The sequence below is a fragment of the Pangasianodon hypophthalmus genome, chromosome 4 (genome assembly GCF_027358585.1).
Source record: "Pangasianodon hypophthalmus isolate fPanHyp1 chromosome 4, fPanHyp1.pri, whole genome shotgun sequence".
NCBI lineage: Eukaryota > Metazoa > Chordata > Actinopteri > Siluriformes > Pangasiidae > Pangasianodon > Pangasianodon hypophthalmus.
The window spans coordinates 6,396,872-6,412,938 of NC_069713.1; the positions used below are offsets into that span (position 1 = coordinate 6,396,872).

At 38.4% G+C, this 16,067-nt stretch overlaps 1 protein-coding gene across 2 annotated transcripts in view; it reads right to left on the reverse strand.

The window, feature by feature from the left end:
* Positions 1–5,577, reverse strand: part of mep1bb (meprin A subunit beta b) — a 45,233-nt gene extending 39,656 nt beyond the window's left edge. Inside the window, exons 1-8 of one of the 2 annotated variants that reach the window (XM_034303996.2) lie at positions 5,430–5,577; positions 4,794–4,812; positions 3,905–3,952; positions 3,740–3,783; positions 3,376–3,454; positions 2,879–2,996; positions 1,516–1,694; positions 316–534 (exon numbers count right to left, since the gene is read on the reverse strand). In XM_034303996.2, the coding sequence (XP_034159887.2) occupies positions 316–534; positions 1,516–1,694; positions 2,879–2,996; positions 3,376–3,454; positions 3,740–3,783; positions 3,905–3,952; positions 4,794–4,812; positions 5,430–5,504 (781 nt within the window). In that variant the 5' untranslated portion in view covers positions 5,505–5,577. The remainder of the gene's footprint in view (positions 1–315; positions 535–1,515; positions 1,695–2,878; positions 2,997–3,375; positions 3,455–3,739; positions 3,784–3,904; positions 3,953–4,793; positions 4,813–5,429) is intronic. The other variant, XM_053233115.1, reaches the window with a different exon arrangement.
* Positions 5,578–16,067: the final 10,490 nt, after the last annotated feature.

Genomic DNA, 16,067 nt, shown 5'->3' on the forward strand with positions numbered 1-16,067 from the left:
AGTCTTAGTGAAGTAAAATCCCTGCAAAGTCCCTGCCCTTTCTGCTACAAATATAGTGGAGAACCATAAGTATGTTCTTATTAGTGTGGTAATCGATGTCTTACAGTCTTCAAAGAAGAAACTGGTGATCCATTTAATAACCCCAATGCAGCCTTACTTAATTTTTTCAGTTATGTCCAACGTGTTTGTTGTTTCCTATGATGACTGATTTTATACCAGCGATCCTAAAAAATTCAAGGCTAGCATAACTACTTTCTGCAAGCTTTCACCAATGATTTCAGATCCCAAAGTTACCATAACCAAAGACAGTCTTACTGCAATTATAAAGCCTGTTCAGCTTGAGCAGGTCGCTGTCGCTGAACTCCAAGCTCTGGCCGATGATGTCGCTGAAGGCGGGAATCTTGGTGACGATGGTGGGCTCGGTGCCTTTACTGAAGGCGTTCTTGCTGTAGTGCATCATGGAATCATAGTCATAGGGTACGTTCAGGGAGCTGGACGTGGTGTCATCATATTTATTGAAGTTGTGCTCCATGCCTAAGGAACAAATATGTGATAAATGTGATGAATAGAAAGATTACTCAACATAGTTTCTTATACTCGTCCACTCGTATACTCGCACAGCGTTTTTAGTAGATTTCATCCTGTAATCTACTTCCTGCAAATTACTACATTTAGAATATGGAATATATTTAAACCTCTCAAGCCAAGGAAGATTTGGAACAAAGCACAATAAAGTATTACAGCATTGATGACACTGCTGTGAACGCCAAATCCGCTCAAATCCGGTTCAAAGATTTCAATTAATTTTCTATAACAGCAGTAATAGTAATTTTTTTTATTTTTTGGCAAATTAAAAGGAATAAAACACTTGTGGAAATGCTGTTATAGGAAAATAACTTCAAGGTAGTAATAGTAACTCCGCTTCATCACACCACCACGTCATTGATTATTTTGCTGTAACAGCACTCTGTAGAATAGGATTGCTACTGTATGAACTACTTAACATACAGGAACTCTTAGTTTACTAGGCTAAAGATTTTTTTGTACCCATCTCTAGCTGTTGTCCTACATATCACCATTGTGTACATTTCACCGAGCCTAGTGATATACTTCACCCAAACCTTTATCATCCAACCATCTTAGGACTGACCTTGATACTATAAAAGACTTTTTATCATCTGGCTTATTGATGTCTTATGGTGTAAATCCAATAAGCAACTCTGCACGTTTTTGATATATTTAATTAAAGATTTAAAGTCACAATTATTTCATGGATTTATCCAGGTATAAGAGCATGGAGAGACTTTTTTTTTCCTTTTTTAGTGAAGCATGAATATTATAAATCACTAAATTCAGACTATAAAAATGTCCCCATCCTCACATCCATTCAACATTACAGTCTGGTGAAATCATTGAAAATAGCTAATTGAATGTTTGCCTAAGTGTTCAGTATGAAGTGGTAAAGTATAGCACACAATCAGGGAAAAAAATTATCATTTATGTAGAGTGTAGCACCTCCCTGGATGCGATCCCACATGATGGTGACGTAGTCGTCACGATCGGCACGTGACTGCTCGTGCCAGAACCCCAGGGCATGAAGGAACTCGTGTTCGATGGTGGCGATTCGGTCACATCCTGCACCGATGGATAAGCTCTGCTTTCCCACGTGTCGGTTCCCCACATAGGAGTAACACCTGGGCACGGAAAAAGAGAGGGATTTCTTTATGCAATTGTTTTTATAGATGAGTATTTATTACACTTTTATTACCGTTTAATCACTGTTATTATCCACAGACCACACAAAATGATACAAAACCGCAACTAAATAATGAAAATTATTAACTGGTCACTCTGAGGCTCTTTATTAAAGGCAGATGCATTTGAAGGGTAAAGCTGTTATGCCTGTAAATAAAATACTAATAGAGTGTTCTAGTATTAACAGTGTGTCTAATTATAAAGATTTTCTTATTAGATTAGATCTAGATTATTTCAGTAAGATAGTCAATTCTAATGTACAGTATCATTTAATAATAAACATTTCACTTGCATCTATTTGATTACATTTTCACAACATTTTGTAAAAAAAATGCTCAAAAACTTTTGATGGCCATACCTCATGCTTTGAAAGGTAATATTTAAACTGATATAGCCTATTTTACCTCCTTTTACTTCCTGGACTATAGTTACTGAACAACAATCTGGCTGATTATGGAGATGAATGTGTTTACTTTAGTATCAAACATTTTGTCGACTCTTCTTTATTCTTTTATTCAATAAAAGGCCTATAATGTTAGGGGAGACTGTGGAGTTTGGAGAATCCTACTCATGTTCATATGGAATGGTGGGAATAGGGATGGGAATTTATCGAAATTTTTTAATGCATAATTTGAAGTTAGTCTATCACTAACTACAATGTCGTGAGGTTGATTGTAGAGTACTGACACTTCTTAAATTGGAGGAAAAACATCTAATCGAATACTTGATTGTTTAAGATTGATGAACATTTGTTTTTATGCTTTTTTAATTATCATTTGGCTTAGATGATATGGAGTGTCCCTGTGCGTGAACTGTTACTATAGAAATGATAACGCATTAGAGCGAATGCATTAATATAAACCTGTGATCTGCACTTCTCTCAGAGCTGCTGTTATAGAAAATTGTGGTATATAAATCTTTAGGATATAGAAAATAACCTCAACGTGATATATATACATATATTATTTAGAAACCTGCTTTATCACTGCTGTGAGCTACAATAATGCATTACTGTAAAGGCAACACAAATGAAGAAACCCTGAGTCGTTCATGCTCTTACTGAACACTAACATGTTAAAGCACAGTTCTGTGTGTTTTAAACGTGGTGTGTAACTCTGCTCACCCGTTGCCTTGAAACACAGAGATGTAGTTCTCTTCTCCGCTCCAGGGTTTGTAGTCAATGCAGGTCTTCAGGCGATACTGTTCAAACGCCTTCATTATAACGCCTTTAGCATTAATATCTGAAACACACAGCGGTGCTGTAATGCGTGCACTGACGTACCAGGACTGATTATAACATGACTGTTATTATTTTTATTATTATTATTAGTAGTAGTAGTAGCATAGTAATATAATGTATACTACTATACTATAGTAATAGTCATATCATTAAAACTAAAAAAATAATCACGTATACATTTATTTTTTTTTATAATTACAAAATTTTGTCTTTCAAAGTTTAGTAGTAGTTTAGGCTATGCTGTTAGTATATGAAACAATTATAACATGTTTCATCTTCATTTAATTGGCAAACATCTTTTCAGTGTCAATACACAGAAAAGTCCACAATATCTACACTATCTAATCTAATCTAATGATATCTAATATGACACGACTTACCCAAATCATCCTCCAAATAGTATGGCACAGTGGTGGGCCATAAGTATTCATCCCCAATTATGGAGTTCCTCCCTTGTTTCTAACATTCACAAACGAAAAAGAGGCTGAGTACGGTTACCACCATCAACATTGTTTTTCAATAACAGCACGTTTTATTGCTCTAATACCTACATGCCTGTCTCTGGCAGTCCCTGTGAATGAGCTGTTAATATAGAAACGATAATCTTATACATTAACATTAATAAACCAACATTGACAGTTTCTGACAGTTTATGAGGTTCATAGTCTTGTAGTAGACTTTTATGCTAGATTTTCAGGATGGATCAGAACCAGTGATCTAGGTGTGATGTGAAGTTGCGCTCACCTCATCATATAAAATATCTCCCTCGAAGAGCTCAAGACCAGCCGCTGCAGACAGTGATAAGAATAAAACATGCCACTGTATAAACTGCAACATCACATGGTGTGCCTTTATAGCTAGTGACTTTATAAACACTGTATTTTTTTTTTTTTTTTAAATCTCACTTACCTTGATTGACCTCAAATAGATCCTCTTTTCCACCATCTACATCATACTCTGTCAAATTCAGTTAGAGATACATAGCTTAGATATCTGTCTATCTATTATATGAAATCTGAATATATATTTAGAAATTCTGAATATAAAGTAATAACTCTGAATATATAAATGTAAATTGTGAATATATAGTTATAACTCTGAATATATAAATGCAAATCTGAATATATATTGTCTACATCTCAATATAAATATATCTTTATGATCAGGCATGTCAATAGACAGATGTTCTTATTGATTTTTTTTTTTTTATGAAAACAGTAGGCGTATACATCCTGTACACATTTATCGATGCAAATATTGTACTATTATATAATTATTTTTAGTGCACATCACTGATCTAAACCAAAGGGAGTACATTCCTCTACTATACAAAAGGCTGGCCGTAGTGTCGAAGGGTCCTCACAGTCCGTTAACAGTGTTAATGCTGTGTAGCTTTTCTTCAGAATTCAGTATGACTGAGAGGGAGATTGTCAACAGTCTGTTGACTAAAATTGATTTTATTGAGACAAAAACTGATTACACCAAGCATGTTTACTGGTTTAATCAAATATGGAAAATTAGGAGCTTATCTATCAATACGCCTGATAAAATGTATGAATATATAATCAGGGTTTATAACTATATAGTCAGGGTTTACATTTATATATTCATAATTTATAAATATACATTCAGATTTATACATATATATTCTGATTTACATATATATTCAGAATATATAATTATTATATTATTATTATATTATTATAATGTATTATATATTTGGCTAATTTGTTAGTTTATTTCTGATATCTAGAAAGGGTTATATAAAAATATATCTGAAATAAAAAATTGGCCTTACCTGTTACTTTGCTTGTTGGCTAAGTGAGAGAAAAACATGACATACTCTTTAAATTCAATGCAACATAATAATAATAATAATAACCAAAAAATAACATCTTAATATGTATATTTTAAATAAAAAACAAATAAAACAAAGTAACGCTTCTAAAACAAATAACACCTAATATTAAAACATTTATATTATAATATAATATTAAAACATAAACAAGAGACAATAATAAAATAAATAAATAAACATATAAACAAAAAAATTACACAATATAATAACAATGTAATATCAAAGCAAAACTTTTCAGATAGAAATTAAACCCTTGAATATGTACAGTTTTAACAAACAAAAAATAAATAAATAAATAAATAGGCACTTATTTACTTTACTAAAATAAGAATTGTAGATTATGTATATTCTACATGGTTATATAAACCTATATAAATTAGGTAAGACACCTGAATTTATATATAAACCTATAGACTAGAATGAAGTCTTTAATTCAGTCAGAATTCTACAGTGCTGTGTATTATCTAAGGCTAATGTTATTAACGTGACCGAGTCAAATCAGGTTATGAGGGTCAAATTAATTTAAAAAAAAAAAAAAAAAAAAAAGCATTGCACTTTTAGTGAGATGAGACCTACCAGAGCCCTGACCCCCAAGCTGAGGAGAGTTATGCTAAAAATCAGAAATGTCCACAGTGCAGCCGAGTGGTCCATGCTGAAGGAGCAGTGAGGAGCTCAAACTCAGGATGAACACTACCACTAACACACACTGCAAAGGTCAATGATTTTGTAAAATGAAGAGCTCTTTATGGCTGGTGTGATATGGAGTGGGCAGATCAATGAGCAACACAAACCTGCAAATGGCTGAGAGAACAATTCGTGCTCTCCATAAAACAGATACGCTGCAATATAATGAAGATTAGGAAGAGATAGATGCTAATAATTACATGTGCCATTACACGATAACATGCTAATGCAAGATCTTTTGTCCTCCATGTCACTCAGGTTCAACTTTATGAACCCCCTAGATTTTCACAACATTTTGTATTTTAAATTGAAGTCATGTTAAAAAAAACAAACTTTTGATGGCTACACCCTGTGCTTTAAAAGATAATGTTTTAACTGATGTAGCCTATTTTACCTCCTTTTACTTCCTGGACTTGTCAGCAGGTTGAGACTTGAATTCCTCACCTCCATCACTACACACTGTTCGATTCATTTGACTGTAGTTACGGAATAATTTGGAGTAGTTACTGAACAACAATCTGGCTGATTATGGAGATGAATGTGTTTACTTTAGTATCAAACATTTTGTCGACTCTTCTTTATTCCTTTATTCAATAAAAGGCCTATAATGTTAGGGGAGACTGTGGAGTTTGGAGAATCCTACTCATGTTCATATGGAATGGTGGGAATAGGGATGGGAATTTATCGAAAGTTTTTAATGCATAATTTGAATTATATTAAAATAACCCGCATGCATACTAAATGGAGGAGACATTTACGGCAAAAAACACTGATATTCTTTTTTTTTTTTTTTTTTTGTAACTTTTAACCTGTAAAGTTAGCAGTGTAGTGTGTTTTTGTTTTTTTTTTATGAATTGTGACAATGGACTCCTTTGTCTTCTTTTATTTGTCCGCTTGTTCTCCTGTATTCTTTCTTTCTTTTTTCTTTTCCTGTTCTATTTATTTAGTAGTAATAATGATAATAATAATAACCAAAAATAAAAAAGTAACATCTTAATATGTACATTTTAAATAAACAAACAAATAAAAAAGTAACACTTCTAAAACAAATAACACCTAATATTAAAACAATTAAAGAGACAATAATAAAATAAATAAATAAACATATAAAAACAATGCAATATCAAAGTTTAAGATAGAAATTAAACCCTTGAATATGTACAGTTTTATATACAACTGTATAAACAAACAAACAAACGAATAAATAAATAAATAGGCACTTATTTACTTTACTAAAATAGGAATTGTCGAATATGTAGAGCTTTATCTAAATCTATATACATTTATACCCCACGAACTTCACATGTGAGGCCTCAAATAAATCTCATGGAGAATTTGCACATGTGGGTTTTAGGTGTGATGTCTTGAATATAAGTTATGTTCTTGGTTGTACAATTTTCCTTTAAATTCATTCTAAAATTGTTTAATGTCATTTTTCTAATATTGTTAAGAACGTTTAATTGCTTATTTGTGCGTTACCTGGAAAAAAAAGTGTTATGTGCATTTTGAAAATTAGTTCTGTTTGTTTGGCATACCTGCGTCATGACGTCATTGCACGTCTCAATAGGTGGCGCGCCTGTGATGCGCTTCATTAATGTTAAATACAGAGTCAAGGAAGCCATCACAGCAGCGCTCGTCTTTAATTCATCATTAATCTTCGCTATTATACTTCTTTTCAGGTATCTGTAGAACAAAATGCACAAAATACACTTCCCGGTTGAGTATAAATTCTGTTCAGTGTGATGATAATGAGTTATATGTGTTAAAAGCAGTCTGACTCAATTAATAGTGTGTCATGAGTTTAGTGTGCAAAAGCACATGGTTAGCAGGGGTGCTTCGCGGTTAGCGAGATAGGCCGCTATTCATGATAAATGGTCAGTATGTCAATATTATATGAGAATTTGTGATGTTTCCAATTTACGAGTCATCTTAAACTTACATTTGGGTCATTTAACCCCTTTCCCCCCCTTTTTTTATGTCTGTTAACTGTGAGTTATGCATTACGTTTGTCTTAATCAATTGAGTATGTGTCTTTATTGTGTGGAGTGCACCGGACGCGATTGATTGAGCGGTGTTTAGATATGAGCATGTGGTTAATATATTAGCTGCATTGTTGTGTCGTCAATTTCATACCGTCATTTTGTGTTAAGGGTAGATGTTGATGAAAATGTTATATATGCTTATGTGTACATTCTGGAAATCTTATACTGTTTGTAGAAAGCATGAGATTTGAGTGTCGTCGTGACGACCATGTCTTTTTTTTTGGGGCTGGAGCATGTGAACTATGTGGAGGGTGTTCTTTATGTGACCCGTTGATTGTATTTTCCTGTTCCTTCTAGTGTGATGGAAAGTGTTTAAAGACTCTAGTGTTCATAGCCAGTCATTACTGTGAAAAAGAAATGATACTTTTGTTATATGCATATTGCTTTTCTTGTTAATTAATGTTAAATACAGAGTCAAGGAAGCCATCAAAGCAGCGCTCGTCTTTAATTCATCATTAATCTTCGCTATTATACTTCTTTTCAGGAGTACTACAATTTTGGAGGCACCGCTGGGATCTATGTCGGACGGGTCATCCTTCTTTATCGCCAGGAACTGCCCATCGACATTCATCCCTTAACTACCTGGAGCAGTTGAGTAAAGTGACCAGGCAGAGCTGACTGAACGGAGCGTGCACGTGGGGTACAGCAACCACCAGAAGCAGCCGAGTTAAGTCAGATAAGTCAGGGTTCACATGCGAAACTGTGAAACACTACAGTAAAGATGGATGCATTGCACAGCCTTCAGGAAGAAATCGGTGAGAGATTGTGTACATTGCCAAGGGGAAAATTAATTAGTTCAGTTCCTTGAAATTCACACAGAAGATGTAGCAAATGTCACACGCCTGTCCCTAGTTAGTCTTCTTAGTAGTTATCTGCTACGAAGGGAGCTGGAGGAATTAGAGGATGGAGGTATGGCTGAATTATTAAGCATAAATGAGAAATTGAGCAAAATGATGATTGTTGATGCTAATGTGAGTGAACCAAGCCCAGCCCCAAGACCGATAGGGGAAAGAGAGAATGTAGTACAAGGACAAACAGGAGAAATTAAGGATACATCTGGTTCACTTCCTGTTGAGCAAATGAATCCGACTGTTTCACAGAGCACAAGACTGGTGCCAGCCTCAGCAGACAGGGTAGCAGTTAACTCTCCGCTACCCCCACAGGGAAAAATGATACCGACTGTATGGCACAGGGAGTTTAAAATTTCAGGTTTTATCGGAGAGCCTGGCCAAAGAGACAGATTAACCTTTTCGAGTCTGGCACGTCAAATTGAAGGCGGACTGAATAAGGGTTATCCGGAAAATGAGATCGTTGATTCGGTTATTCGGGCCATTACACCAGGCCTTCAATTACGTAGCTACTTAGAAGGAAAGACTGATTTGACGCTACCAATGTTGAGACGAATCCTCCGTTCCCATTACCAAGAAAAGAATGCAACTGAGTTGTATAAGCAGCTGACTTCAGAATCACAACGTGCAAAAGAAACACCTCAAAGTTTCCTTATACGTGTGCTTGACTTGAGGCAGAAAACTCTCTTCGCGTCACAAGAAGACGAGTCAGGTTTGAAATATGACCCAGCACTTGTGCAGAATATGTTTCTTCACACTGTGTTAACAGGCCTACAGAGTGATCGTATCCAGAGCGATCTCCAACCGTATTTGACAGACACCACAGTCACAGACGAGACACTGTTGGAAAAGTTGAATGTAGCGTGTGCCCATGAAGCTGAGAGACAAAGTAAACGAAAGAGCGAACGAAATGCAGCTGTGAATGTTACTCAGTTAAGCGAACCAACTCAGTCAAAAAGTAAGCAAAGGCAGCCAAAAATTGATTTGATGGCACAATTGAAAAGTTTAAGCGAAGAAGTCATGCAGATCAAAGAATCAATGCAGCAACCTTCAGCTTCGCTGCAACAATGCTGTGCTGTCAACAGTGATGTCTCACCTCTAAGAGCAGCCCATCAGTCCATCCCAGAAGAGAATCAGGTGCCACAAAACCAGGACTGGAGATCAAGCCAAAATGGAGGGCAGCAACAGCAGTACCCATTTCAAGTTTCTCAGTTCACATCGCAGACATACCCACGGCGGATGAGTCCAATGCCATTGCAGTATTTCCAGCCAAGTCAGTACGCAACTCAGGGTTTCAATCCACAGCAGTTTCATGCAGAGTCACCGTTGCATGCTGCAACACCACAGTCACAATATTTCCAGCCATACCGACAACCGCGCCCCTCAAGGACAAGACAGTGCTTTCCCTGTCAGCAAGCAAGATCGATGGAACTGTGCACTCACTGTTACCGCTGTGGCAGCAATGAACACTTCATGGCGGGTTGTAAAGAAAGAGGTGCCCGATCACAGAGTAGGGTTCAGTTAAACGGAGAAGGGTTGCCCCCACGGGACAGGGAGTGACCCAGCAAGTGAAATTGTCCCCTCCACATTCAAGGCGTGTTGAAAGAATGGGATTACAGCCAGAGATTATCCCCTTTGAGTGTAACCTAATTTCTGAGTGTCAAGTCAACAAACATTCACCTGTGACTTCCCTGGTGGGTAAACAATGTTTAGTGACATGTTATCTAAACGGACACAAAATGGAGGCATTATGGGACACAGGATCCCAAGTGTGCATCGTAGATCAACAGTGGAGAGATCAGTACATACCTGGAGTAAGGTTAAGGGATGTTTCTGAAGCGACAGAGGCCACAGACAACTTGAATCTTGTTGCAGCTAATGGTTCCAGCATGCCCTATGAAGGATGGGTGGAGATCACGTTCAGTTTGGCCCCTCCTGCAAACAAATGGAAAGAATTAGTCATTCCTGTACTCATTCTAAAAGGCCAGCAGTTGTCCAAGCCAATTATTGGTTACAATGTAATTGAGCAGGTAATGAGACAGAGCGAAGAAAGGGGACAGAGTGATGCAAGCAAACGATTTCTGAACAAGGCTGTTAGATGTGCGTTTCCAAGTTTGAGGAGAAGTAAAGTGCAAACATTCATTAACCTGGTGACAGCTGAGAGTTCAGGCGAGTATTTTGTTAAGGTGACAAAAGACCATATCAACGTGCCAAAACATGCTATTGTGCAAGTCAAGTGTCAAGTAAAAGCACCATGTGTAAAGCAGGATAGTGTCATGTTGTTTGAACCATCTGTCAACCCAGAGTATCCTGATGGACTGGAACCCCTGGAAACACTCTTGACTCTAAAAAAAAAGGAAGCCAACCTGTGATTCAGATCAGTGTTCAGAATGTGACCGACCATGACATCCTACTTGTGGGAAAAACGGAACTGGGGACAATACAAACAGTAAAGTCAGTGTTACCAATGACAGCATCATCTTGTGTAACAACAGCTTGTGTTAATGAAAGTGTAAAATCAGCAAGTGAGTGTGAGACTACGAGTGAAGGTGTGTGGGACCCACCTGTGGATGTGACCCATTTGTCTTTGGAACAGCAACGGAAAGTCAGACAAATGCTGCGAGAGGAATGTCATTCCTTCTCAAAGTCAGATGAGGACATTGGGTGTGTCAAAGACCTGCAGTTGAGCATCAATCTGACAGATCAGACACCTGTTGTGAGAACGTATACATCTGTTCCAAAGCCATTGTACCAAGAAATGAAAGATTACCTTCATGATTTGATCGCCCAGGGGTGGATTGGAAAATCTCATTCGCCTTATTCATCCCCAATTGTGTGTGTCAGAAAAAAAGATGGCAGCCTGAGGTTGTGTATCGATTACAGGGACCTCAATCGGAAGACAGTGCCTGACCGCCAACAGATTCCAAGAGTGCAGGATATACTAGATGGCTTGGGAGGAAATCGATGGTTCTCTCTGTTAGACCAAGGGAAGGCGTACCATCAAGGTTTTGTGACACCAGAAAGCCGGCCATTGACCGCCTTTAGTACCCCGTGGGGTTTATATGAATGGATCCATGAATGCGCCAGCTGCATTCCAGCAATTCATGGAAGGATGTTTGGAAGGGCTACGAGATGACATTTGTGTCCCTTACCTGGACGACATCCTGGTCTTCACAAAATCCTTTAACGAGCACGTTGAGGCAGTAAGAAAAGTTTTACAGCGGTTGCGGTCACACGGGGTGAAATTGAAGCCCAAGAAATGCGAGCTGTTCAAGGAGGAGGTTCACTACCTGGGAAGGATAGTGTCAAAAGAAGGGAGTAGGATGGATCCAGCAGAGACTGTAGCAGTGACAGCACTGAAGGACAAGAGACCCACCACAGTAGGGGAGTTGAGGAAGATCTTAGGCTTGTTAAGTTACTACCGCCCTTACATTAAGGACTTCTCGAGGATTGCTTGCCCCTTGTATGGCCTGCTGAAAAATGACAATAACAAGGTACAAACAAAAGGTAAAGGGAAAAGAGGGACTTACCTCAAGAGTCATGTGGCTTCATCAAGTCAGTTGATTGAGTGGACGGAGCAACATCAGGAAACACTTGAAAAACTGATTGAGTGCCTAGTCAAGCCACCTGTGCTGGGGTTCCCAGACTTTACAAAGGCCTTTGTTCTGCACACTGACGCGTCGAATCTGGGACTGGGAGCTGTCCTGTATCAACATCAAGAGGGAAAATTGAGAGTGATTGCTTATGGATCAAGGACATTGACAAGAGCAGAGCAGAATTACCATTTGCACAGTGGAAAATTGGAGTTCCTAGCTCTCAAATGGGCTATCACGGAGAAGTTCAGGGATTATCTTTACTATGCACCAACTTTTACAGTGTATAGCGACAATAATCCCCTTACCTACGTTTTGACATCCGCCAAGCTGAACGCAACAGGATGCCGATGGGTCGCGGAGCTCGCTGATTTCCACTTCACTATTCGGTATCGGCCTGGAAAGGAAAACATTGATGCCGATGCATTATCCAGACTGACAACAATCTCAGAGAAAACCATACCAGAGTACACAGTGGAGTTTTCATCGGATTCTATAGGGGCTATGATACAGGTGGTAGAAGCCCAGTTTGAGTCAGGTATACCATGGTCCTTTGCTGTAGCTTGTCAGAGTTCACCAACATATGCAGGAACAAGTACCTCATCAGCAGAACCCCTGTCAAAGGAAGAGATCAGGAGTGCTCAAAGGGAGGACAAAGACATAGAGTTTGTAATTCATCACTTACAGTCAGGAGTAAAACCTTCCCCCAAGCAGTGGAGGTCTGCGGGCTCAGAAGCTAAAGGAATGATGAGAGTGTGGGATAAGCTGATGCTGGACGAGGACGGTATTCTACAAAGGAAAACAGCACAGAGGACTCAGCTTGTATTGCCAGTAAAATTCAGGAAAATTGCACTTGAAGAATTGCACGATAAAATGGGACACCAGGGTGTCGATCGAACCACAAGTTTGATTCGAGATCGTTTCTTCTGGCCCCATATGCAGCGAGATATTGAGCATTATGTGTTAAGGACCTGCTCCTGTATTAAGCAGAAGAAACCGTGTCGAGAGACGAGAGCACCCCTTAAGCCAATCACGACAACTTACCCATTCGAACTCGTCTCGGTGGACTTCCTTCACCTGGAAAAATGTAGAGGAGGATACGAATATATCCTTGTCATAGTCGATAATTTCACAAGATTTGCACAAGCATATGCAACGACATCAAAATCTGGCAAGACTGTGGCAGACAAACTCTTTAACGACTTTGCCCTCAAGTTTTGATTCCCTTTGAGAATCCACCACGATCAAGGGGGGGAGTTTGAAAACCAGCTATTTGGGCAACTGCAACAGTACAGTGGGATCACTGGATCGAGAACTACTCCCTACCACCCCCAGGGGAATGGGCAGGTGGAGAGATTTAATCGAACATTGTTGCAAATGTTGAAAACTCTAACTGAAAAACAGAAATCAAATTGGAAAGATTCACTGAATAAGTTGATCTATGCCTACAATTGTACAAAAAGTTAAGTGACTGGTTTCTCCCCATTTCAGCTCTTGTTTGGTCGCTCCCCAAGACTTCCCATTGATGTGCTCTTCGGGCTTAAGACAGGCAACCCATCTACGAGCCAAAGCCAGTACCTGGAAGCATGGAAACGAGGGATGCAAGAAACACAAGAGATAGCAAGGGAACATGCAAAAAAGGCAAGTGAACGAAATAAAAAACTAATGACCAGAAAGTGAGATACACTGACCTTGACTCAGGCAGCCGAGTCCTTGTGAGGAATTTGACCCCAAGGGGAGGACCAGGTAAACTTCGGAACTATTGGGAAGAGCAAGTCCATGTTGTAGTACGTAGAGTCGCAGAGGATGCGGCAATTTATGAGGTCAAGCCTGAAAAAGGGAAAGGGAGGTCACGAGTATTACATCGAAACATCCTGATGCCATGTGATCACTTACCTCTCGAAGTTGATCCAATGCAGAGATCCAGACCCAAGCGGAAACAGTCACAGGAGACATCCAGTGTACCTGTAAATAGAATGGAAGAAAGTGAGCTGGAAAGTGAAAGTGACTCTGAGTATTATGTACCAGTTGAGCCTGGCCAGTTGAGAAAACAGCCAAGTAGTTATGATCAGAGACAAGAAGAAGTACAAACACAACCTGCTCCCCCTGAGTTGCCCGCTCATCAGAATGCATCAGATAATTCTGCATTACTAGAGCTTGAACTAGAACCGTTACCTTCAGCTGAGGCAGGACAAGATCTTCCAATATCTGCTAATGTACCTGGGAAAGAGAACAGGTCTGAACTGCTTGAAAGGCGAATGGAAAACAATCCAGTGAGTGCACGTGAATGCTCACCTGTGAAGGAATCAGTCGAAACAGTGGAGTCAAGTGACAGGCCTGGGGAGATGCAATATCATCATTCAGTGAGGCAACGATGGCCACCAAAAAAATTCACGTATGATAGTCTGGGCACACCTACCTGTTACAAAATCCAAGTAACTGGTCACGAATGTGATCTGCCTTCTCCTAATATGTGGACACCTGCTACAATGCCCTGGGTGCCAATGGTGTTCTCCTACCCGAGACCACACTCTGTTTATTATTAAGAATGAACTATTGCACACACATATACACTAATTATTCTTACGGACTGTGGAGGAACAAAACAGTGAACGTTTGCATACATATACACACGTATACATGCACTGGGCTGTTTCTAGGCCAAAGGAATATGGACTGTTTTGCAAGGCCTATAAAAATATTAAGTGACCATTCTGAAAATGTTTTGAAGCATTTTTTTTGCAGAGACCTTGAATCCTTCTTTTTGCATTTTTTTTTTCTATATGGCACCGGCCTGGGACTTAAAAAGTTTTTTTTTTGTTTTGTGCACTAAGATGGACTGTTGTGTTTTTTTTTGTTATAGTTTGGACACGGGATATAGCCCCTGGACTTGATTTGATTTTTTTTTTAAAGATAGGGCATAATCTATCACATTTGGGTCAAGAAAGGATTTTAACCAGTTGACCAGGACTGTGTTGAAAATCTAATGTCGTTAAAGAGAGTATGTGACTGAATAAGCAATTAACAAGGAAAAAAAAAGGGCTAAAGTATGTAGTCAGTTACTGTGCTACAAGTGTGTGGAAAAAAAAGAAAGGGGTTTCTTGAAAGAAAGTAATAGGAAGTTAATAAGGACATTGGCAGATGTCGGGACGACATCTTCTTCTGTAGGAGAGAGTGTGATGTCTTGAATATAAGTTATGTTCTTGGTTGTACAATTTTCCTTTAAATTCATTATAAAATTGTTTAATGTCATTTTTCTAATATTGTTAAGAACGTTTAATTGCTTATTTGTGCCTGGAAAAAAAAAGTGTTATGTGCATTTTGAAAATTAGTTCTGTTTGTTTGGCATACCTGCGTCATGACGTCATTGCACGTCTCAATAGGTGGCGCGCCTGTGATGCGCTTCATTAATGTTAAATACAGAGTCAAGGAAGCCATCACAGCAGCGCTCGTCTTTAATTCATCATTAATCTTCGCTATTATACTTCTTTTCAGGTATCTGTAGAACAAAATGCACAAAATACACTTCCCGGTTGAGTATAAATTCTGTTCAGTGTGATGATAATGAGTTATATGTGTTAAAAGCAGTCTGACTCAATTAATAGTGTGTCATGAGTTTAGTGTGCAAAAGCACATGGTTAGCAGGGGTGCTTCGCGGTTAGCGAGATAGGCCGAGATAGGCCGCTATTCATGATAAATGGTCAGTATGTCAATATTTGTGAGAGAATTTGTGATGTTTCAAAGTTACGAGTCATCTTAAACTTACATTTGGGTCATTTAACCCCTTCCCCCCCTTTTTTATGTCTGTTAACTGTGAGTTATGCATTACGTTTGTCTTAATCAATTGAGTATGTGTCTTTATTGTGTGGAGTGCACCGGACGCGATTGATTGAGCGGTGTTTAGATATGAGCATGTGGTTAATATATTAGCTGCATTGTTGTGTCATCAGTTTCATACCGTCATTTTGTGTTAAGGGTAGATGTTGATGAAAATGTTATATATGCTTATGTGTACATTCTGGAAATCTTATACTGTTTGTAGAAAGC